Raw genomic sequence first — 22,115 nt, 5'->3', positions numbered from 1 at the left:
CAACAGTTGGATTGTTCTTCTCTACTATGAAATCACTGAATGTGTAATTGTCCAAGACCTGTGCCGTGATACTACTCACAGAATTTAATGAATAATGGGGTTATTAACCCACAGCTTTGCCGTGAAGAGTAGATAGGAAATTCTGTTTCTCTTTTGATATCCCATAGGATGATCAAATGAAGTTGTAGAGAAGGTCTTTGTTTCAAACAATAACAACAACAACAAAAAACTCCTTTTGAAGCCTATTCAACTGAGTATGTGAAAGTTAGACGTTATGGCTGGGATTGTCAATAGTCATACGTAATTTGGTCTCTCTGGGGTTCATTCAGTGGTTGCCCAGTTTTATTTGAAATGGCCTAGGTTATCTGAGGCATCTGTGTGAGTAGATATGACACAGGACTATTGCTTTCCACCTACAACACCACATTTCAGAGCTTCTCTGCATACCTCTTTGCTTGTTTTGTTTCCCTGCCCTGGGAAGCACTAATATTAGATCCACTGGTTTCCAGCTTGTTCTTTTCAGGAACCTCACAGAATTGATTCTTCTCATGTATTTACTTGGCAGCATGTGTGAAAAGATCCTACCACATCTTCGGTTTCTGTGCTTTGAGAGCACATCAAGCATTTTTTCCTCTAGTGCCTCCTCCAAACTCCTTGCTCCTATGGTCTGCTCCATACCTTATTTTCACAGGAACTATCAGTACCTGCCTTATGATGAGCGCAAGCCCTGTGTCTGTGTCAAGAGCTACTGGGGAGACCAGACCTTTCGCTTGTATGCTTCCAACACTCTGGAGAAAATGGCAGATCACTTGGTAAGTTGCAGCCATTCTCTGAAGCTCAGATATTTGGCAGAGAATGCCAGTGAGAGGTCGTGTTCTCCAAAATGTGTCTTCAAAACTTCTCCCCGYTATACTCCTTTTTATTCGGTTGGTGAAAATGCAGTAGATATTATATTCCTAACATACTTTATGGGGGAAACTTTATTTTTTTCCATAGGGCTATCTTCTTTCCTTCAAAAAAATTTTTAAAAGCATTGATAGATACTAAATCCCCTTTAGTTTCATGAACAGCAATACTGAAGTTGAAGTGGTGAAAGTTTGTATCATGAGAAGCAAGTGGCTTATAGGTCAACATTTTAAACCAGAATGACTGAAACTTAAGCATTTGAATACATATTGAAAGTACATTTGATATAGAGTGACATATATTTGTCAGTGTATGGGAACACTCATGGAAATCCAGCCATTTATTCAAGTAAATGAGAACAGACTCCTGTTCTCAACGATGACAGSAGGTATTGGGGTGCCTGGATTCAGATGCCTGCTAAGTTTTGAGAAGTTAAAGAAGAACCTTACTAAAACAAGCAGCAGGGCTGTAAAAAAACCCAAGATCTACGGAGTTCCATTTCTCTAGCAGAAAATGTTTTGCATTCACTTGAAAGAAGTAAAGAACCAGAGCTGCTCCAAGCAGCAGCTGGAGAACCTCAGCAAAGGTCAAAATAAATCATGCAGTTGGAATCTTCTCCTTGTGCACTTCAAGCTTAGTGATATTTCAAAGGCCCTGTTTTGTCAAGTTCTTGCTAGTCCTACAATGAATGATGATATTCTAACATGGGCAGAATGATAAATGTCCTCCTTTATGTAACACCTTTTTCTGTCTTTTTCTTAGGAAGAGTCATTAGAACAAGTAGAAGACTTGATCAAAGTTTCAGAGTTTGCTCCTGAGGAGAAAATGAGGAAGACCATAAGTGATTTTATTAATCAAAGCAGGTAACTGTGTTTACCAAAAGTATACAGAAAACCAACTTTATATGTTGCCTACAAATTCCAGGCTAGACTAGGAAGGAAGCTGGTGATGGTAAAAGAAAACATGGTGAGATAATTGAGATTTTTATTTTAATTCTAGGATTAAAAGCAAAGGGTTTCCCAAATTGAAGTGTCTATCTAAATAGGGAAAATATTCTGCTATTATCCTCAGTATTCAGTAATGGCAGTAGAAAACTGCCAATGGTTGGATTATTATTTTGGTTTTCTGGACTCTAAGAATACAGTGCACAGGAGAATAAGTTGGAAGTAATAAACTGTATGACAAACATCCTGTAAAAATATGCTGAACTAAAATAAAAACAAAGGATTTCCCATGCTAGGATAACACTTCTGTGGACTCTCTGACAGGTGTCATGAGTGGTCTTAAAACAGGTAAAAATTATAGTTTATAGATGAGCCTTGTTTTATAGAATATGGTACAGAGKTTTTTTTTTCTTTATCACTCTTTTCTTTGACTCTTAGATAGATGTTCAATATTTATTGTAGCTAGAAGATTTCAGCATCTCTGTCTTCTGGTTCATTTATTGCAGCAGATAGAGAGCATTTCATCCTAATGTATCCTACCAGAAATAATTCACACAAAAAATCTGCTATTGTGTCCTAGGGCCTTCATTAGCGATGCTGAAAGGAAGCCCAAAGGGTCGAACTACACTGCTTTGGATAAAAAGAGATTCATGCTGTTCAAGCAAGAGCTGGTATGRATGCTTTTTCTTCAAAAATTGGTGCAGTGATGTTAGCTAAAAATGCACTGGCTGTATACATGTTAATTTGTGTTTGGTTTGTAATTAGTATGCACATAGTATCCAAGAGCACTTTTTAAAATAAAGTCTGCTGTTTGTGAGGAAGAGTTTTAAGACACCCTGAAATAATTCAGACCTTGTTCTTCTGTAGTGTAGAAGAAATTATAATAATGAGCTGTTTTTTCTTTTTAATGTATCTCATATAAAGATGTTGTTGGGTTGCTTGGAATAATACCCAAATAACACTATTGCTAGGCATTTATCTACTGAGGAGGACCTCACTCCAAGACTGTGGGAGTCTGGTGTTTGATATTCCTGGACATGGACAGATGTACACATAGATTTCAGTATGTTTTTGGATGCTCTGCTTTGTCTGTTCTTTATTTGCACATTATTAAGCTGCCCTTACACAAGACTCTGGCACATTATCCACCCCTAAGAGGGACACAAGCATAAATGAGATCTGGATTAGGTTAAAGACAAACAGTGCAAAGGAGGAATTATGACACTATGTGTCTTTCTTTTTTCTTTTTAAGCTTATGTGTGTCCGTCTATTACCTATCAAGGCAGGTCAAGGCCCTGTAACTCTAAGTAGTAATCATCCATCTCTTGAGATTTACATAAATACAAAGTACATACAGACAAAAGGAGTGTGAGGGCATTTAGCTCCCTAGAGTTAATTCCTTTCAGTTGTGACAAAAGATATTTGCTACCTTGATCTTAATTTCTCTTTATTTTTTTTAGCTTGAATTTAAAATTGTTTTCTCCTTCTGTGTACAGTTCAAACTACATGATAATGCATAAAAAACACATGTTGTCTTYCCTGGTTGCAGGAAGCAATGTCCAGTGATGCCAAGGAGATTGTTCAGCAGCAGAAAAAGAAGGTGTCACTAGAGGAAATGATGCGTGAGACTCAGACATTTATAGATAAAATTCGATTCTTAGTTGATGAGGTAAATCACACAGAAATTCAAATATGTTTAAAGTTTAGGGTTAACCTCTGATTTAATCATAATCCCATGGCTTATGATTCCCTGGCTTAGAGAGCAGTGGCCTGGTTTGCATCCTATGGTCAAACTCTTTTCCTTCCCAAAACAGAATGACTTTGTCCATAGAGCCTCCTGGGAACAACCCTTGGACAAGTCTTTTCTTCAAATCACACTCAGGCTTTTCCTGGAAAATGCTTTTGGGAACAGGGCAAAGCCATGGCATGGAGCATCCTAACAGGCAGAAYGATCTACCGGCGCCTGAGTTTGTCCCTGGTTCCTTTTTGCTGATATTAATGGAGCTGGTGATGTTTCTCCAGCTGGTACTTCCAGCTTCCACACTCCATGGCTAAAATACTTCCTGAGCTAGGGTGACATACAGGTGTCTAGTTTTAATTTCCACTGAAATTAAACCCCCCAGACTACCTCTCTGGAGAGTGAGTACTCCTTGGGCACCCACAGAAAGCACTTGTCTTTGGCTCTGCCTAGGACTGGAAGTTTGTCCTAGTTTTGCTAGTTCCAGTTTGCTAGTTCAACACTCCTTGTCGTAGCCCCAGAACACAGTGCCCGACGTGTTCATCTGGATGCTCAGCAACAACAAAAGAGTCGCGTACGCAAGAGTCCCAGCAAAAACCATCCTCTACTCCCCAGTGACGGAGCAAAGAGGCAAGGACTGCGGCAAGATTAAAACCCATTTCCTGAAAGTAAGTCTGGGATTTCCTCTGGACATGGGAAACCCACTGAGAAAATTCAGTATTCATGTTTCACCCAGGAGCTGTATTTTACATGTTARTTTTTCTAACGTACTACAAACATATACATAGCTTTTACATAGCTTATATCTACCATCTATTACTAATGCTTATTTCTTCTATTTATGTTTGTCCTTTTTTAACCATGATATCATGCCAAGGCTCTTGGTGCCTGAATGATTCATTCTTTTGCTGCCTTTTATAACAAGATCTGTGGTTTGTCCGTGTATGTGTGTGTATATATACATATATATACATATATACATATATACACACATACACACATACACATATACATATATACGTATATATACATATCTCTATATATACACACTTGTGTGTATATATATATAATATAAATAAATAAATACATATATATGCACAATCATGCAGAAAACCACAGCCCCTTTCCTGACRAAGTCACCAGAAAGCAGCACATGTAGCCCAGGAGGAGCTTGGTAAAAGACGAGATGTATTCAACAAAGATAGCAAAATACTAAACCCATTTATGCCTGCCACTTGAAATCTGTTGAAGTGCTTGTAATATATATCCACAGTATTGCATAACATTACTTACTTTACAGGAAAGTTTTAGCGGACATCATACTGCTACAAAGGCRATATGACTTGCAGTACCCAGCAGTGAAATACTATGCAGGGGAACTGTTACTATGATCAGAAGGAAAAGCCTGAACATATTAGGCAATAGTAATGTCTATTACGCAATAGTAATGCCATATAGTAAGTTTTTAGCTGCTTTTCATCTGGGCTGGTTGGGAGCACTCCCATAAAGCATAGTTAAAAAGCAGACAGTAATACCTCAACTGTTAGGAATTGGTCATGGATGCTGTTAAGCAGGGTAGTCCTTGCTTGCATAAACAAAGAAAAACAAAACAAGAAAACTTGTAATTTACTCTCCTGTCATGTCAATGTCAAGAATAACCTTAGGAATAGATAGTATRAAACAATGAGTTAAGCAGACCTAGATTAGTTAGAGAGAAGAAAATATTATTAGTATTTTGTGTCAAAATTAGTAGTAGTTAATATTGGAATATATTTTCTGATCTGTCCCATGAAATATTATTTTTAGTAGTACACAGGAACAGCTCTCAGAGATCAGGAAAACTGCACAAAGGTAAAGTGTCCCAAAGTCAGAGGAAAGGAGGACATCGAACAGCACTGACATGCTTTCAGCCATTAACTAGTTTGCACAAGCCTGTGCATTGTAGCTGATACGCCTTTTACACAGGCTTTCAGCTGAGCTGATTCGTCAATACTTCCCAAAGAGGTCTCATGGCCACCTACCTTGGAGACATGCCGTTTATCAGTTTATCAGCTCCCTGAACGCTCCTTTATTTTAGTAGCCTGCTTTTCAGGACTCGGCCTTGTCATCCCTCTTGAGCTTGTTGGTGATGGGGGTTCTTTCCTCAGCTGCCTGGCAAACGCCCACCAGGCTGGAATGTGCAAGCGAAAGTAGACACTTACCTGTGGCTTGGACCTGCTAGATATGCCCAGAGCATCATGGAGAACTTGCCTGTGGGATACCAGACAGAAACATCATCCAGCACCAGCCCAGGGCACAGCACGGTGCATCCCCCTGCCTGCCTACTGTATAAAAGTAAGACCAGGTTTATTCTGTGTAGTAGCAATGTAAAGAGGGTTGTAAGAAACACGTTGCCTAAATGCCTTTAGTTTGGGCAGCAACACCTTTCCTAAAAGTAACTGTTTTAAGATGATTGCTGTTTAGYCTCATCTCATCGCAAAAGGCCAGTTTCATTGCTGAGTCCCCAGTCCTGTCATCAACAGAAAAAGGAACTGGAAAGGAATTTTATATTTTCTGTTCCCCATCCCATGGTTTTGTATTCTCATTGTAAGGAGGCATCCCTCAGGTCTCTTGATGGAGCTGCGTTGATGAATATCTAGTAGATAGACATGTGTTGGGAGATAAAACCTGTCAATTAACAGGTTGCAAGAAAGACTTTCCTCAGCTATTGATTTTAAGTGCACACAGCAGGCTCACCTCTGTGTTTCAGGTATCTCATTAGAGAAATGGTGCTAGCAGCATTTGCTAGGCCCCTGGTTGGATGGYGAGTGGTTGGATGGTGGGTTGAGCTTTCCCCCTACGTACAAGCTGTATCTTTTCCCTGAGCTGACATTTCTGTTTCCATTGCAATGACACAGCCCCGCACCTCTTCCAGCTGAGAGCCCACATGTACCAGGCGCGGGGGCTCATTGCCGCTGACAGCACTGGGCTCTCCGACCCCTTTGCAAAAGTCACTTTCACGTCACACTGCCAGACCACCAAGGTAAGCTGCAAAGCCCCTTGCAGTGAATGCAAACAGCCTCCTCAATCAAGCTGTGAAAAGGAAAGATGTTGGTTTTGTGAGAAAACACCTAGCAAGAAAAGTCAGATCCTGCTGTTAAAGAGCAACTCCTGACAGCCCACTGTGAGCAGGGAAAATGTATAAGCATAGTCAGCTACTCTAGTGTAAAACTGTTTATCTCAGCTCCTTCAGATGTCAGGTTCCCTGGGTCTACTGGTCCTCTGTAGCAAATAAATTACCTTTCTTTCCAACTCTTTCTTTTGAATTTGGGCCATTGTCATTGTTTGGCTTTAGGATGAACCCCCATGGCTCTTTTTTTTACTATAATCTCTATGTGCAATCATAGCAGAAAGGAAGTAGAAGAATTTTAGGATAGTAAAGTTGAATTGAACTGAAAGTGTAGTGAGGAACCTGCATCTCTTAAATGCTGCAGAAGGATAATCTTCTTGAATACTCCAGTTAAATGCCTGGTAGTGTCTGTGGTGCACTAAGGAACTCATCATCAGAGGCCAGTGGAGTTACACGAGTGTGAAAAGGCATCTTTTAGCTCTGTGGCACCTCAAATTTGCCGATCTTGTGCAAGATGGAAAGATCTGACCTCGAGCACAATCCAGTTGTATTTTCTGAGCTGTCCTCACTGTCCTTCTAAGCTGGTCTCCAACACCTGCTGCTTGGCAGAAAGTTCTGCAGTGCATATTTGGGCAGGGAGAAGCAATAAACTTTCTCTGCTGGAAGCAGTAAGTGCTTGACTGCTGCTTTTACCTTGAGAGAATGAACGGATGCTTTTCCTCCTGACTTCTAATAATACTGGTGAATAAAACTAATGAAGTTAGTGCTTACATGCACCAGATTCAGGAAAGCAGAATATGGCCCAGGATGACAGCATTTAATAGGCATGAAAGTGTGATGTTTATTCACACGCCTGGGTAAAATACTGCAGGCAGTAACTTGCAAGATTGTCAGCCAAGTAACAATAAACTGTACTCAACAGTCTTATTTCCATTGAAAAAAATGATAGCAAGTTATGAGTCATTTTACAATTGCTTTTCTTTTCCTTTTTAAATGTTATCTTAGTTTAAAATACTTCCTGCCAAGGCAGTTAAAATATTATCTGTGATGTAATTCCAYACACATCCTAGTAAAAATACAGCAAAACAAAAAATAGTGATTTATTATGAGTAACTCATTAAAATACCTTGTTTTTTTAAAATCAGATGTGTTATTATATTGAAGAAAAAAATAAATACAAAGAAATGCACTCTGGAGAAGTGATAATTGAAGTCAATTTTCAATTATCAAATCAAATCAGTTTTGAGCAAGGCCTTTATTTAACAGTTTTGGGCCCGACTCTGCTTTTCTAAACCAATAGYTTTCCTCTTAATTTAATTCAGAGTCCTTCTACACAAAGAGTAGAGGTCACATAGAGAAATGTTTGTGATGAACCCATGAGGCAGAGAGGGAACCTGAGAGCAAAAAGCCTTTGGGAGGAACAGGAGATAGAACCAGCAAGAAAAACTAATYGTATTCTTTTGGGTGGGAATAGCTGCTGAAAAATACAGTGGCTCAGACACGTGAGTTGTTCAGGCCATGGGAAAGACATTGTCAGTGCATCAGCATGTCCTTCTGAACAACTCCAACCAATTTATAGCATATTCATCTATTCCACCTATTCCTGTTTTCCATTAGATCATTCCTCAGACGTTATCCCCCACGTGGAACCAGATGCTGCTCTTCAACAACGTTGTGCTTTATGGGGACAGAGAAGAAATCACTCAGTTCCCCCCTGAGATTGTCATAGAGCTATATGATGACGATGCAGTGGTAAACTTGAAATCCTTTTTAATAAAAAAAGAACGGGCTGTTATGTCTTATCAACAGCTTAAAGAAAAAGCTGTGTCACTGAATAGGCATTAAAAAAAAAAAAAAACCAAGCAATCTGGATGACCTTCCTGAAGAGAGCTCAATGTTACAGCAGTTTATAGCTGAATATAGTTCTAAGACTAAATATCCTTGCAGAGCTGTGGCCTTGCCTTTCCCAAGTGAATGCATCCCCAGGCAGGGTTAAAGAAGTTAGAAACATCTTTCCCCCTCCCAGTACACACCTGTAAATATTGTATGTATATGTCTGGGGAGACCTTGATTTATCTCTGGCCATGCAAGCTCTGACACGATCTCACTTCGGAGAAAGTAAGAAAACTTTGGATGACTGAAAAGATAAAAAAGGACTCAGCAGCTCCATTTTCATAGCTGTCATTGCATTTTATATTGCCATTTACCTTAGAGGAAGGTTTTTGGCACAAATACTGAACTCTGCATCATCTTGACTCTTGAGAGAGCTGTGAAATTCAAAGACCCTTGACACATGTATTCTCCTTTATCTAGGGCAAAGCAGAGTATATTGGATCTACGGTGGCTGCCCCTGTGGTAAGGCTGGCTGATCAGAAGTATGAACCACCTAAACTTTCTTACCACCCCGTGTACTGTGGAAACCTTTCTGGGGGAGACCTACTTGCTACRTTTGAGCTTCTGGAGGTAAATTAGATTTTCTGGACTGTTAGCTCTCTCTTTGAGGACTCTTATCTTATGTGTTCCTAAAGCTAGCCATGGTATTGAGCCCACCACCCTCCCAAAGTGGTGGGAGTTGCAACCAGAGCAGCATYGTTTTGCCGTTGCACTCTGTGACTGCAGCAACTCCTGTACTGGGGCTGCAAGCTTCTTTCTGCTGCAAACCTGCAGAAGTTTATTCTGAAATCCATAATGAGGAAAATGTGGAGCCCTGTGATGATACCATTTGAAAGGTATTTCTGAGGGGAAATGGACTTATAAACAGCATGGGCTTATTAGATACTATGGAAATATGACACCATGCACAGCCTATCTTCATAGAGGATGATACATAAGGATAAAAACCATTATTTTCCCTTCGTTTTTTTTTGCTGAAATCCACCTTTCCAGYGAACAATGAAAACATTCTGTTTTGTGATGCTGTCTTACGAGATGAGGGAAGCAGAGCAACTTCTGGGCTAAATCTAAACATATCCCTAAGGCTGCACTAGGGAGTTGAAAATAACTTTAAGTAAAGACCTTGCAGTCTTAATTTTCATGCTCTGTATTATTCTTCCCGGTGACAGCACTTTAGAGCACCTCTCACAACAGATAATAGCAACACAGACTTAAAGGAAACTTCAGGAAAAGGCACATTAAGACATTTACAAGGTTTCCAAGCACTCAGAACTGTTGTGCCAGTCACTCCTTCCAGTATCAGGGGATTCCTGATGATACTCTGTGTCAGGATGGAAATGAAAATGTCTAATCACTAATTCATTCTTCCTTTTTACTCTTTTTTTTTTAACCCCTTAAATGCTTCTGCTGTAACCCTTTATGCACTTGATAATTTTGATCTGCACATACCACAYGGTGTAGTTAAAGAAGCAGTGTGTTAAGAAGTCCTTTGTCAAGGTATACACACACTGGTATGCTGGGTCAGTGCCAGGAGCTAAACTGATGYGTATAACAAAGCAGCCTGTAATTTATAACAACAATAGACTAAGATAAGACCACCTAACGGGTACTGGGAGACTTGCTGTTTGGCTCAGAGGAGCTCAAGATTTGCTGAAAATCCAGGGCATCTGGATTTGATATCAATATTACATGACCATTTGTCATGATCTGGACAGGGTTTACATTTTGGGAGTTCAGGGGACTGTTGTAGTATTAAACCACCACCACCAACAACAAATCTTTATGGGGCTATTTTGTCCTCAGATATGAGATTTCTCCAGCTTTCCTCTTTTAAGTTTTGCCCGTTATATGTTCCCAAGCTAGAAAAAAAAATAGCTATTTATTTTCTAGTTTTAARAAAAGATATGATAAATGTAACAGTTTGGAAATTAGCTGTGCATAAATCACTTTSTCTGTCTGTCTTCATTAGCTAAGTCAGATAACACAGTAAAACTGAGAAACCTGAAAGGAAACCTGGGACAAAAMATCTGTCATGAGATCTAGCTCAGATGGTATTTACCTTTATCCATTTATTTATATATATTTATTTATTTTTCAAAGGGTAAGTTAATCTATTATGAGATAATTTTTGAGTATTTAATACTCCTTTATGTGGAATTTAAAAAATGTTAATGTAATTAAAGATAGATTTCTAGACGGAAAGGTAGGATTCCCAAAGTTGCATGTCTGTTCATTTTCAGAACAGCATCACAGAGGCAGTGGATAGAAACCACACAAATTGGTGCAACAAAACTAGATCTATCATAATCATTTTCCTTAGAAGCATATTTCTTTTTGATTAGAAATATGCATTAAACAGAAGGAAAATCTTGAAATGGAAGGAAATGCTTCATTACTGGAACTCGAAGAGAAGATCTAACAGTGGGTAGGGCCATTAGCAACTGGATAATGAGCTAGTGCTAAGATGCAACTGGAGATATCTTCATTTAAGATGTTGATTATATTCAACCTGAGGTCTATAAATGCCTGAACAGCTAAGGGTTTTCCAAAAGGTAATTAAGATAAGTTCATCTACACTATAGAGCAATTTCTGCATGTGAGATTTCCAAAAAGGTTCATTTTTAATTTATAATTATTTATGATCTCACAAATAAAAACAAATGTGGGGAGAGCCTGGGTCCTTACCTGCAGTTTTGGGAGACTGCCATGGTACATCCCAGGTGCTAGACCTAGTCCATTCTACTATGGAGCCTTCTCAAGGCCCATGGTGCTCCATGGTGGCCCATAYAGAAATATACTGGGAGCCTCTGACCTTATCTGAGGAAGGTTTTGTTTCTGGTCTTCAATTCTGTGAAATCTATTTAATGAATTGTTTTAAMTTCTTCTGAATAAAAGGCAGTAAATGTGCGTGTGAATTAGAGCTTTTGGTTATATTATTACTAGCACATGCTATTACTTGCTGCAGGTGTTAGGAAATGTATTTTCCACACATCTCCCTCACCTGCAAAATTACAAGGAATATATTCTTTCTTCTTTATCCTAATTAAAATCCCACACAGCAGTACATAGCTGTATATAACAGACAGATGGCCCAGTTAAAAGAAGCAGAAGACTTCAGCTTTACAGGTCCCTTTAGAGCTGTATCTCAGATGCTTTACCTTTTAACAGTGACAATTTAGCTTAGGAAAACTACGAAGCACTCCAAAACTTACGTTTCTTTTTCAGAGGACCCAGACATTTTCAAAGGTGTTTGGTCCACATCCCAGCATGGCCCATCTGTTTTCCTTTAAAGTCATCTGAAGATATTTTTCATCCATCTCCTTTACAATGTTTTTCTGTATGTATTCAGTAATCTTTAAGTACCGTAATTCACACAGTACTAGTTACACCTGTGGGTTAACAGTTCACCTGTTAAACCAATGCTCCTACTTTTATGTGACTTAGTCTCTGGTAGGAGTGATCCTCACATCGTGGGTTTAGCTRCTGATTATAGAGATCTGCTAGACCAGGCTAGGTTCAGATCTGCCTTACAGGGGCTGAGAAAACCCCAGAATCACAGGATGACTGAGGTTAGAACGGACCTCTGGAGATCACCTGGCCCAATCCCCCTTCTCAAGCAGAGTCACTTTGAGCATGTTGCCCGGATTTGTGCCCTGGCAGCTTTTGGATATTTCCAAAGATGGAGACTCAACAGCCTCTCTGGTAACCTGCTTCAGTGCTCTGTCATCCTSTCATTAAGAAAGAGCTTTTCCKTAGTTTATRTAGAACTTCTGTGTTTCTGTTTGTGCCTGTTKCCTCCCTTTCTGTCATTAGCCACCACTAAGGAGAGTCTGGCTCCATCTTCTTAACACCTTCCCTTCAGACACGTGTACACATGGATAAGATACCCCTGAACTTCCTCTCCTCCGGGCTGAACAAGCTTAGGTTTCTCAGCCTTTCCTTACACAAGAGATGGTTCAGTCCCTTCATCATCTTCATGGCTCTTTGCTGGACTCCAGCAAAAAGCTCTTTGCTTTTCTCCAGTAGCTCCATGTCTCATTCTGAGGAGCCCAACACTGGACACAGCACTCTAGAGGTGGCCTCACCASGGCAGAGTAGCRGGGGGACGATCACCTCCCTTGACCTGCTGGTAACACTTTTCCTGATGCACCCCAGGATACCACTGGCCTTCCTGGCCAGAAGGGCACATCGCTGGCTCACAGTCGTCTTGTTCACCAGGACGGCCAACTCTCCAGCCTATCCAGGCTTCTCTGAAAGGCAGCACAGCCCTCTGGAGTATAAACCACCCCTCCCAATTTTGTATAATTAACCAAAGTGCAATGAGATCTGGGGATGCCCCAAATTTCTACCCCTTCATCCAGGTCCTGATAAATAAATTGAACATAATTTTCCCCTGAGGGACACTGCTGCTTACTGCTCTCCRGATTGACTTTACACCATGGATCACAGCCCCGCTGTGCTCTGCCTTTCAGTCCACTTTGCTGTCTGCTCATCTAGCCTGTACTTCATCACCTTGCCTGTAAGGATGCAGGAAACAGTGTCAAAATCCATCAAGGTAAATGATATCCGCTGCTCTCATCTCATTCGCACAGACAGTCATGTCATCATAGAAGTCTATCAGATTGATTAAATATAATTTCCCCTTTGTGAATCTATGCTGACTATACCATCTTGAACCTCATACACTTAGAAATGGTTTCCAGAATTAGCCTTTCCATCAGCTGAAGTCAGCAATATGCTGTTGAAAATCAGCAAGAGATTGGAAAGGAAGCCAGGGAGCTTTCCCACAGAAGGTGATTTGTGAGGGAATACAAGCTTGGATCATGGCAAAAGGCACAGAGCAATAAGAGGTCATCAAACCCCAGGACTCTGGTGGCATTTGTGCCCCATCAGCCTCCTGACACAGGGTCATTGTGCAGAGCTGAATGTGCTCTGGAAAAGGAAACAGATTATTGCCACCACACAGACCAACGTGAGCACTGCCTGTAGCAAAATTGCTGCAGTTACAAAGAGAGAGCCCACTCTTAGCTGTGGAAATGGGGCTGGCACGTTCTCAAATGCTGTGGCACTGTCTTTCCCAGCTTGGCAGGTCTCCTGATCTGTGCTGGCTGCAAATCGTAGGTGTGATCAAATAGCTAAAATAATGTCTCCAGAATAATGCAGGATGGCCATGTCAAAGTATAATATGGCTGAGAAGGGTTGGTGTTCTGTCCATCTATTAAAAGCGTGGTTCTGCCCATCTGTACTAGGCTTRCCAACCCCTTTGTAGCTTGAATCAGTCCTGGAATATTCTTACAAAAGTTTCTCATCAGCTTTTATTAATTTATTTTTATTAAATAGAATTACTGTGCTTTGTTGGCACAAGTGTGTCTTTAGGGCAGTCTGTGACCTGCTAGGACAAAGAAGTCTTTTTCTGGCAAGGTACTTTAATTCAGTCTATTGAACACACTTCCTGCCAAGTGTTTCAGCATCACAGTAGGACAGATAGCAATCCAAGTCACACTGCTCTCACAGCATAACCTGTCTGCTCTGCAATGTGTCTTGAAAAAACTACAATAAATTGATGTTTAAAGTACCATTCACAGATATTTGTGATATTGATTTATTCCTCCATATATCAGCCTGTGCCTTGTCTGCTGAATTTTCCAGATTCCTGAGTCAGATCCAGACAGTCTTCCCCCAGTGGATCCGCCTGATGTTAGCCAGATCTACCCAGTACCCGCTAACATCCGACCTGTTTTGAGCAAATACAGAGTGGAGGTGAGTTAGAATATTCCTTCTGCTCCAGAATCTCATCTCCTTACATTCCCCRCTCAACTGTAAAACTCTAATTGTTGTGGTGATGATGTTTAAATTGTAATTAAATATACTAATATATATTATATATACACTTATATAAGTATGTAATTATATATACTAATATATCTTAGTATAGTAGAGTGTGGTTATAATTAGTATAAAAAAAATAGTGTATGACTTGCAAAGTACAGGGTTAAGGTCAGATGAGCTTGATTCTCTGGTGCTGGACATCAAGGCAGTGCCTCTTCCTGCAGTCTGTCAAGTCTAGATGGCAGTCACGGACAGAGGGAGCAACAGCTAATGCGGCAGCCGCCTCTCCTCTCCCATGGGAAATGTTTGTGGGACACTGAGGCAATCCTTGGCAGCTGACATTGCTCTCAGCAAAGTCCATCATCAGCCACCTCCAAAGCCTTGCTGGGTCCCAGATTTCAGCCAAGACATGTCCCCTGCCTGTCTGAGTGTCTGCACTTTCTGCCTGCCCCTCTGCCAGATGCCATTTGAGCCCGCTGTCATGTTCTGTTAAAAAGCAGGGAAAAATGGTGGCCTTACATCTCTCCAAGCAATATCTGAATTCTATCCAACCTCATCACTCCTTCACGCATCCTACAGCCTTCATGTGAGCAGAAGCTCTGGTGCTGTTCTTGATTTCCCTTCAAAGACCAAGCTGTCGAGCTGTGCAAAGGAGAGTTAGCTCTGCTGTATCCTTCAGTTATCTACTCTTTTCTGTATGTAGGAAAGAGGGTTTTTTTTAGCAGTATCCATTTTATACCCAAGCCTATGAGGTAAATGAGGCCATGAACTACTGCTATAGGGAAAACTGAAATTCTGAAGCTTGAGTGTCGTGCTGAGGGCTTCCCACTGCGCCTGCACCAGGACTGCTTTGCACTGCTTGAATACTTTCCATCTGACACCGCTGTGAAATTCCTCCTACCTATTTCTGTGGTTCCCAGCCTAGAAGCATCCTTGCTGCAGGCTTCTTGTTTGGCTAACTGAGCAGAGCGGCCACCCTCACGGGGTGGTTCAGGTTTTAATAGTTTAACCAGGCTTTGTGAGTGCTTCTCTATATCTCTCGACTGTGGTGGGAGCCCAGAATGACTCCACTCCTTCGTATGATACCTTTCCCGTAAGGAGAGGTTACTACAGGGTGAAGATAACACAACTATGTGTGTATGGACAATACTCCACACCAAAGGAAATTGCCATACAGCCCTTGTGCCCTTATAGAAATATTCTCTTCAGCTGGGAAACCCTGGCAGTAGAGCACGAGCTCACAGATCCCTCACGCTGCACCAGGACCCTCTGCCATCGAGGGAGTCGTATRAGATTGTTGCATCCCACTCACACCAGTCCCCTGTCCTCCGAGCGTGCAAGTCATCCTCATACTTGCTTTCCGTTGCAGTCTTTTTGGATTCATGAGACTCATAGCTTCCCTCACTAACCTTTAATTTTTCCAGAAAACTTCAACCAACATTTTTTCCATCACTAAAAGTGCCAGTCCTCTCCTTCAAGACCCTCCAGCATATCCCAAATAGAGACCCTTTTTTTTGCACATCCCTAGTTTACAGAACCAGTCTTCTCCAAACCAGGAAGAGTTTTCCGTGCATCCTCCTCCCTCATAAGGTACCACAGGTTCACAGCAGGGGCTTCCCACATATTTGGGAGTCTCTGTGTGGTTCTGATTGCTTCTCTCTGCCTGCAACAGGTTCTGTTTTGGGGCGTCCGAGAACTGAAGAAAGTCCAACTCCTCTCTGTAGATCGACCCCAGGTTCTCATTGAATGTGCAGGGAAAGGGGTGAAATCCTCTGTCATCCAGAGCTATAAGAAAAATCCCAATTTCAATGTCCTTGCCGACTGGTTTGAAGTGGTGCGTACAGCATGCTGCTCCTTGCTTTTCCTTTCTCTGGGTAGGCAAGGTGTTAATTATTAATTTCCATCCTTTCCTGTCAAATCATTTTTTCTATGTCTTRATTAAATATTAAGGAAGACCACTTCTTATGTAAAAAGCTTATGATTCAAATACAATTTAAAAGACCTCAGCTACAAATGTATGATAAAAGAAGATGATGTTCCTTATCATATCAAGAAGGTAAGAAAATATGTTGCAATCTAGTTTTTGCTGATAGGTTGGAACTTGTTGCCAGATAATGGATATTTTTAATTTTTCTCCTCCTCTTCTCCTATTTTGCAAGGTAGAGCTTAATTTCATTATATTTTCTTTCAGCCCTCTTAAGTCCTCTTAATTTTCCCTTGTGTGCTACTGGACGGATCATATTTGGCTTACGAGCTCTAGACCATTTCACATTGTAACCCCTGACATTATGAACTAGGAGCTTTATTATTTTTCTGCTATTCGAGTTATAACAGCTGTTGGTTTCACTAGGCAAAGATCAATACGAGAAAAAAAAATGTCAGTTGATTTGCTCTAATTGACATCATCCCTGGGGCTAAAAGTATAGCTGCAAGGAGACACATGAATATCAAACCCCCTACAGTGGTGCCTGGCATTAATACAACTTCCAACCCATGTTCATTCCYTCTGAATGTTCCTGGTTCTCACAGAGGGCTGATGTGATGTGTTTGTCTATGACAGCACAGGACTGGGCTCAGTAGCACAGCCTAGGTCCTATAAATTTTACATTTTGAGTATAGTAATTGCTGTGGAGCAGAAAAGAGGAAGGAGTATTGTACTCATAGCTATGTATGGCACATACCCTATAGCAGGATCTCTGTCCCCTCCATTCTCATGTTGCTGTCTGTCCTCATTCCCTAGGAACTGCCTGAAAATGAGCTTTTGCACCCGCCACTGAGTATCTGTGTAGTCGACTGGAGAGCGTTTGGGAGGAGTACCCTTGTTGGCACGCACACCATAAACTACCTTAAGCAATTCCTGTATAAGGCCCAGCCGGGTCCACAAAACACATCAGATACACTAGAAATGGTGGAAACCAACAATGGTAAATGTCCAGTCCTGACCCTGAATGAAAAAGAGCACTGTTTCATGGAAACAGTGAAGGATCTGCTCAGASACTTAACAGTAGGCATGTGCTTAGAAGACATGCTGATCTGGGCTTGAGTGTAGGATCAAATTTTACCTAACTTGCAAAGTTTCAATTTCAGCTTCCCCTGAGTCCTCCCAGGCTAYTGAGTTATCCCCAGCAGAAGCTCCTTCAGCTGATCATATCTATGTTGAAGTGGAGCATGGTGAATCTACAGTAGTGGAGCCAGAAGCAGATCCTGCACCCCTTCCTGCTCCTCAACCACAACGCTCTGGCTCTCAGTCAAGGCAAGACAGAAAACAGAAGGTGAGCATTGCTGRAGCTGCCAGCTAACTTGCAATTAGAAATAGTTGTTTCAGTCTTGTAGTTTGGATCCACACGTGACAAAATGGTAACATTTCATCTTAAACTCAGGATTGGCTATGACCTCCTCAGATACTGTAGCAAYAGCAGAACTGTTTTTCAGAGAACAATTTCCTGGGAATTCTGTGTATGGCTAGGAATACCCACAGTATCTTGCTGACCCTTGAGAGAACTAGTTAGCAAAGCTGCTTTAACCCTACATCATTTCATTGTCATGCCATTAAAAGATATTTTCTCTCTTTCCTTTTGTGCCAGATGTTCCTCCCATAAATGAGCACTGCTTGARTAGTGAGATTTCTCTCTTTCCCTGTCTTTAAACAATCTACTTAACTGAAAGACTGTCACCATGAATAGCTGCTCTGTGTCTGTGGTGTTTTGGCACCGTGGGCATCCCACTGTGTTAGATGTTGCACAAACATGGAGTAGAAAGAGTCTGCATCCCAAAGAGCTTACAGTCAAAGTATAAAACTGGTAGAAGCTTTTGTGTGGCTTGCTAATGTAACAATACTTCAAATGCTCAAAGTTTTGGTATAAGTAGAAAGTAATGCAGAAATTGCTTTAAGAAGATGCTGATCATAATGAAGTGCCTTAGAATAAAAGAGAGAGAAACTTATACATATTAATTAACTCTTGGAGGTCAAATATTATCTCTATATACCTATTCAAGCTTGATGTCTTGGTTCGGGTGATTTGTACTGATCCGACAGCTTGACAGTACTTTCTACTTCGCTAGGACTTGAAAAAATCCATCCGACGGTCAACAAAGAAGAAAAAAAGAACAATTGCAGATGAATCGGCTGAAAATGTTATTGACTGGTGGTCAAAATACTATGCTTCTGTGCTCAAAATGCAAAAAGTAAGTCATTCAGCATCTCAAAACTCACATATGTGAGCAATATTATAAAATAGATCTACAGCTAAATGAGTCTTCTTTTTTTTTCCTATTACATTCATACTAAGGAGTTTGTTCATCATCTTTTTCTTTTGAAAGGCAAAACGACTTTTTTCCAATGAGGGAAAACCTGAGAACAGTGAGTGAATTGTTCTAATTTTGTATTACTAATACTTTGCATCTCTGCTATGTTACTATTCACAATAAATACCTGATCCAGAATTATGCAGTAAGATCTTCTCTGCGGCTTATCAGATGGTGGGAACATTAAAACTTCATAGGCAATACTGAGTTAACATTAAAATCTCATGCACAAATATTTGCAGATTCCATGTCCTAGATGATGGAAGTGAAGATTATTGTAACAAAGGTTACATAACAGATTCAGAAAAAAAACCCCAATTTTTTTCTATTTTGAATTCGACTTAGGATCAATGACAGAGAAACAAATTCCACTAGGAGTGTCCAAGGGTCTAACTCCCATAACTGCTAAGATTTAGGTCTATTTTAGGGTTGAGAGGAAAACATTATGTATAAGAAGCTAAAATAATTTGATTCTCTGTGTGTGTGTCTGTGTGCGTAATATATACAGCCAGAATGAAGTATTCCAAGGCTTAACATACCCCTCACAGTGAAACAGAGCTCGAGCAAGTTGTGTTGACTAATACAACTACTTTAGCGGACTGAGAAAGGAAACAAATGTTCAGTGTTTGCACACAGTTTCCATTCAGGCTTAAGAAATAGCACATTTCTATGCCAGGTCTGACGGTACTTCACCAGAGGTGAAGGGATTTCTATTTTAAAGAAATTGTGGAGATTGCTCTGAATGGAAGACTCAATCTAAATGTCAGATTTTGTATTCTGGAAATGGAAGCTCACAGTGTTCCAATGATCTCCAGGGCTGCTCAGAGACAAGACACAGATGAGTGTCTAGGCAGAGCTCACTTTCCAATAGGGGAGAAATATTTACATAGAAAATATTGTACAAAGGTGTAATTTTCAGTCACAATTAGATTTTTGCTTGATGTTGTAACATCCACCCACATGTTATCCAGGCAGTCATGTCAGGTTTTCTTGACTGATTACTTCAGACCTTGTAATATCTCTTCTAAATTTCTTTCTTTAAGCTGTGTAGCTTAACCTATGAACATGTGTTATGCATATATGACAACACTGAGATACAGATATATTTCTAAATATTTGCTGATATTGGTGTCAAAGATATGAACAGCTTGAAAAAACAAAAGTGAACTGATCTCAAAATCCAGACCTCAGCCCCAGAACTGAAACATAATGGAATCATCTCTGAGGGTCTATCTTGTTTTTATTGGGAAGCCCTCTCCCAGTTTGGACTCTGGCTTGAGGCTGATCAGACATTTCCTTCTGTTTCTCATAATGCTGGATTTATCTAGAACATTTGACTGGCATCCATCACTAAAAACCTCAATAGTGTCATGACATTTCTGCAGATAAGCAGATTTCTGACCACATTGCACTGAATGTAGAAGAGGAACCCGACAAAAAGAAGAAAGATAAGATGGTCAGAAAGAAACTGAAGGAAGAAGCTCCCAGCCTTGCAACACTGAAGGTAAGAAAGAAGGTAACAGGTAAGGATGCTGTCTCCCCAAAGCTTGCCTGCAGGGACCGAGTTAAATATTGCTCTCACACATATTTATTTCAAATAATTTGAAAAAAACACAGAATAATAGTGGTGGTACACATCAGTGTATGGGATCAGGAGAGCCAAGGCCATGTAGACTCACTTGGCCTTCAGTTCACCAGCACAGAGGTAGATATTGAGACTCAGGCCCAATTCACTTCTGGTGCTCTCCTTCTGTAATATACTTAATTGTTACTAGCATTAATTCACTGAATATCAGACTTTTCTCCCCTCTTCTCCATTGAAGTGATGTTTGGAATATAATTAATCAAATGTATCTCTGTAACGTGAAAGCACTTTGCTATCCAATTCCCGTAATTGTTTTAATAGTTTGGCTTAAAAATATCTTTCCTGGAATAGTGCCAGCACTGAAATGCAGTTGCTGGGGCAGGTCATTTTGGAAAGGTTGCAGGTTATTAAGAACGACTTAAAAGAATTATGGAAAACATTATTGCCAGGGCATCCTCCCTGACGGTGAGGCAATATTCAGCCCATGTTAGATAAACTCGAGCAGCAGCAGAATGCATTCAAAGTAAATGTCAGGGATCAGACAAACTGACTAGAGAGATGTGGAGGTCTGAAAAGCTGAGGACTGCTTGGATTAGATAGCAGCTGAATAAAGGAGAGTTTGAAACAGCTGTCAATACAGCTTCCATTTTCAAAGGATGGCATTAAATTAGGCCCCTCACCTTCACACTGAATAACCCTTCCTAAATTACAAGTAGTGAGAGGAGGACAGAATTGTCATTTTAAATGCTCTTCAGGCTTTTTACCCATGATAAGGCTCTCTCCCCACAACACTTCGTCATTGTCTCTTTTGTTGTCATGTTATGATACATTAACAAAACAGTCCAAAAGAATAAGTACATCACAAGTGTGGTGCAGAGCCTTCTCTGGAAAGAAAGAACAGCCATCTGCCTTGCTTTTTACCCAAACCCGTGCTTATAAATATTCATTTTGGCCCTTCTACAGCCACTTTTATCTGCTGCATTAATGCTCTGTTCCAGGAGTTGGGCATGCCATYGGTTAAGAACAAAAACTCCCGTTTTATGTGTGGAATGGACTATTTTTCCTCAAGGGGTTTCGTAAAACCTCGGTTTTATTAAAACCTGTATTTTGTGTCAAAACTGGATTTCAAGTCATTCTGTAATAAAACAGCTGCTATAAATACATTCACCACATCACCAAAAAGAAGCATTCTCTTATTTTCAAAGATTTATGAAGGAGACCTGGAGAGTGAATTTAATAACTTTGAAGATTGGGTGAAAACTTTCCATCTCTTAAGAGGAAAATCTAATGATGAAGTTCATGCTGAATCTGAGGACAGAATAATAGGAAAATTTAAGGTGAGCTCAAATGCTGATTAGATGTGTGATAATTTAAACCCCGTGTATATTTTCATGCATATTTCAGATATCCTGAAGTGAAAGACAAAGACACTGACAGCCTGTTATAAATAGGCTCTTTTACTGGATCTAGAGTCCTATTTTTCCATTCACATTATCTCATAATTGAAAACAGCATCCAAATCCAGGTACTCATTGTTGTTTTGAAATAAGAAATTGCAAAAAAGTTTTCATCATAGAGAGTGGGAAATAGACATAGTCTGTAGTCCAGATTCTACTAATGCAACTTCATTTCTACACTGTCAGATATAGTTCTTTGCATGTAGTTTTGAATAATTTAAATGAAGGCTCTTCTAGCTGYTCCATTTGGAGACAAGTGCACAGCCTGATCCAGGACACCATTAAGCAATCTGCAAATGTATTTCAAAGTATAAATAATGTTAGTAAGGCTTCAAGCACTTCATACTTT

At 40.3% G+C, this 22,115-nt stretch overlaps 1 protein-coding gene across 1 annotated transcript in view; it reads left to right on the top strand.

Annotated features, from left to right (window-relative positions):
• FER1L6 (fer-1 like family member 6) overlaps positions 1 to 22,115 on the top strand; it is a 61,109-nt gene that overhangs the window by 20,906 nt on the left and 18,088 nt on the right. Inside the window, exons 13-29 of the mRNA XM_026043996.1 lie at positions 692 to 812; positions 1,669 to 1,769; positions 2,431 to 2,521; positions 3,400 to 3,519; positions 4,104 to 4,256; positions 5,736 to 5,922; positions 6,486 to 6,610; positions 8,315 to 8,449; positions 9,011 to 9,160; positions 14,240 to 14,350; positions 16,092 to 16,253; positions 17,160 to 17,343; positions 17,507 to 17,691; positions 18,482 to 18,604; positions 18,740 to 18,779; positions 20,110 to 20,228; positions 21,515 to 21,646. Coding sequence (XP_025899781.1) covers positions 692 to 812; positions 1,669 to 1,769; positions 2,431 to 2,521; positions 3,400 to 3,519; positions 4,104 to 4,256; positions 5,736 to 5,922; positions 6,486 to 6,610; positions 8,315 to 8,449; positions 9,011 to 9,160; positions 14,240 to 14,350; positions 16,092 to 16,253; positions 17,160 to 17,343; positions 17,507 to 17,691; positions 18,482 to 18,604; positions 18,740 to 18,779; positions 20,110 to 20,228; positions 21,515 to 21,646 — 2,239 coding nt within the window. The remainder of the gene's footprint in view (positions 1 to 691; positions 813 to 1,668; positions 1,770 to 2,430; positions 2,522 to 3,399; positions 3,520 to 4,103; positions 4,257 to 5,735; positions 5,923 to 6,485; positions 6,611 to 8,314; positions 8,450 to 9,010; positions 9,161 to 14,239; positions 14,351 to 16,091; positions 16,254 to 17,159; positions 17,344 to 17,506; positions 17,692 to 18,481; positions 18,605 to 18,739; positions 18,780 to 20,109; positions 20,229 to 21,514; positions 21,647 to 22,115) is intronic.

Source organism: Nothoprocta perdicaria, unplaced genomic scaffold (assembly GCF_003342845.1).
Source record: "Nothoprocta perdicaria isolate Ctin4 unplaced genomic scaffold, notPer1 scaffold_345, whole genome shotgun sequence".
NCBI classification, from domain to species: Eukaryota; Metazoa; Chordata; class Aves; order Tinamiformes; family Tinamidae; genus Nothoprocta; species Nothoprocta perdicaria.
The sequence above is the reverse complement of the archived record's forward strand: the minus strand, read 5'-3'. Positions and strand labels throughout refer to the sequence as shown.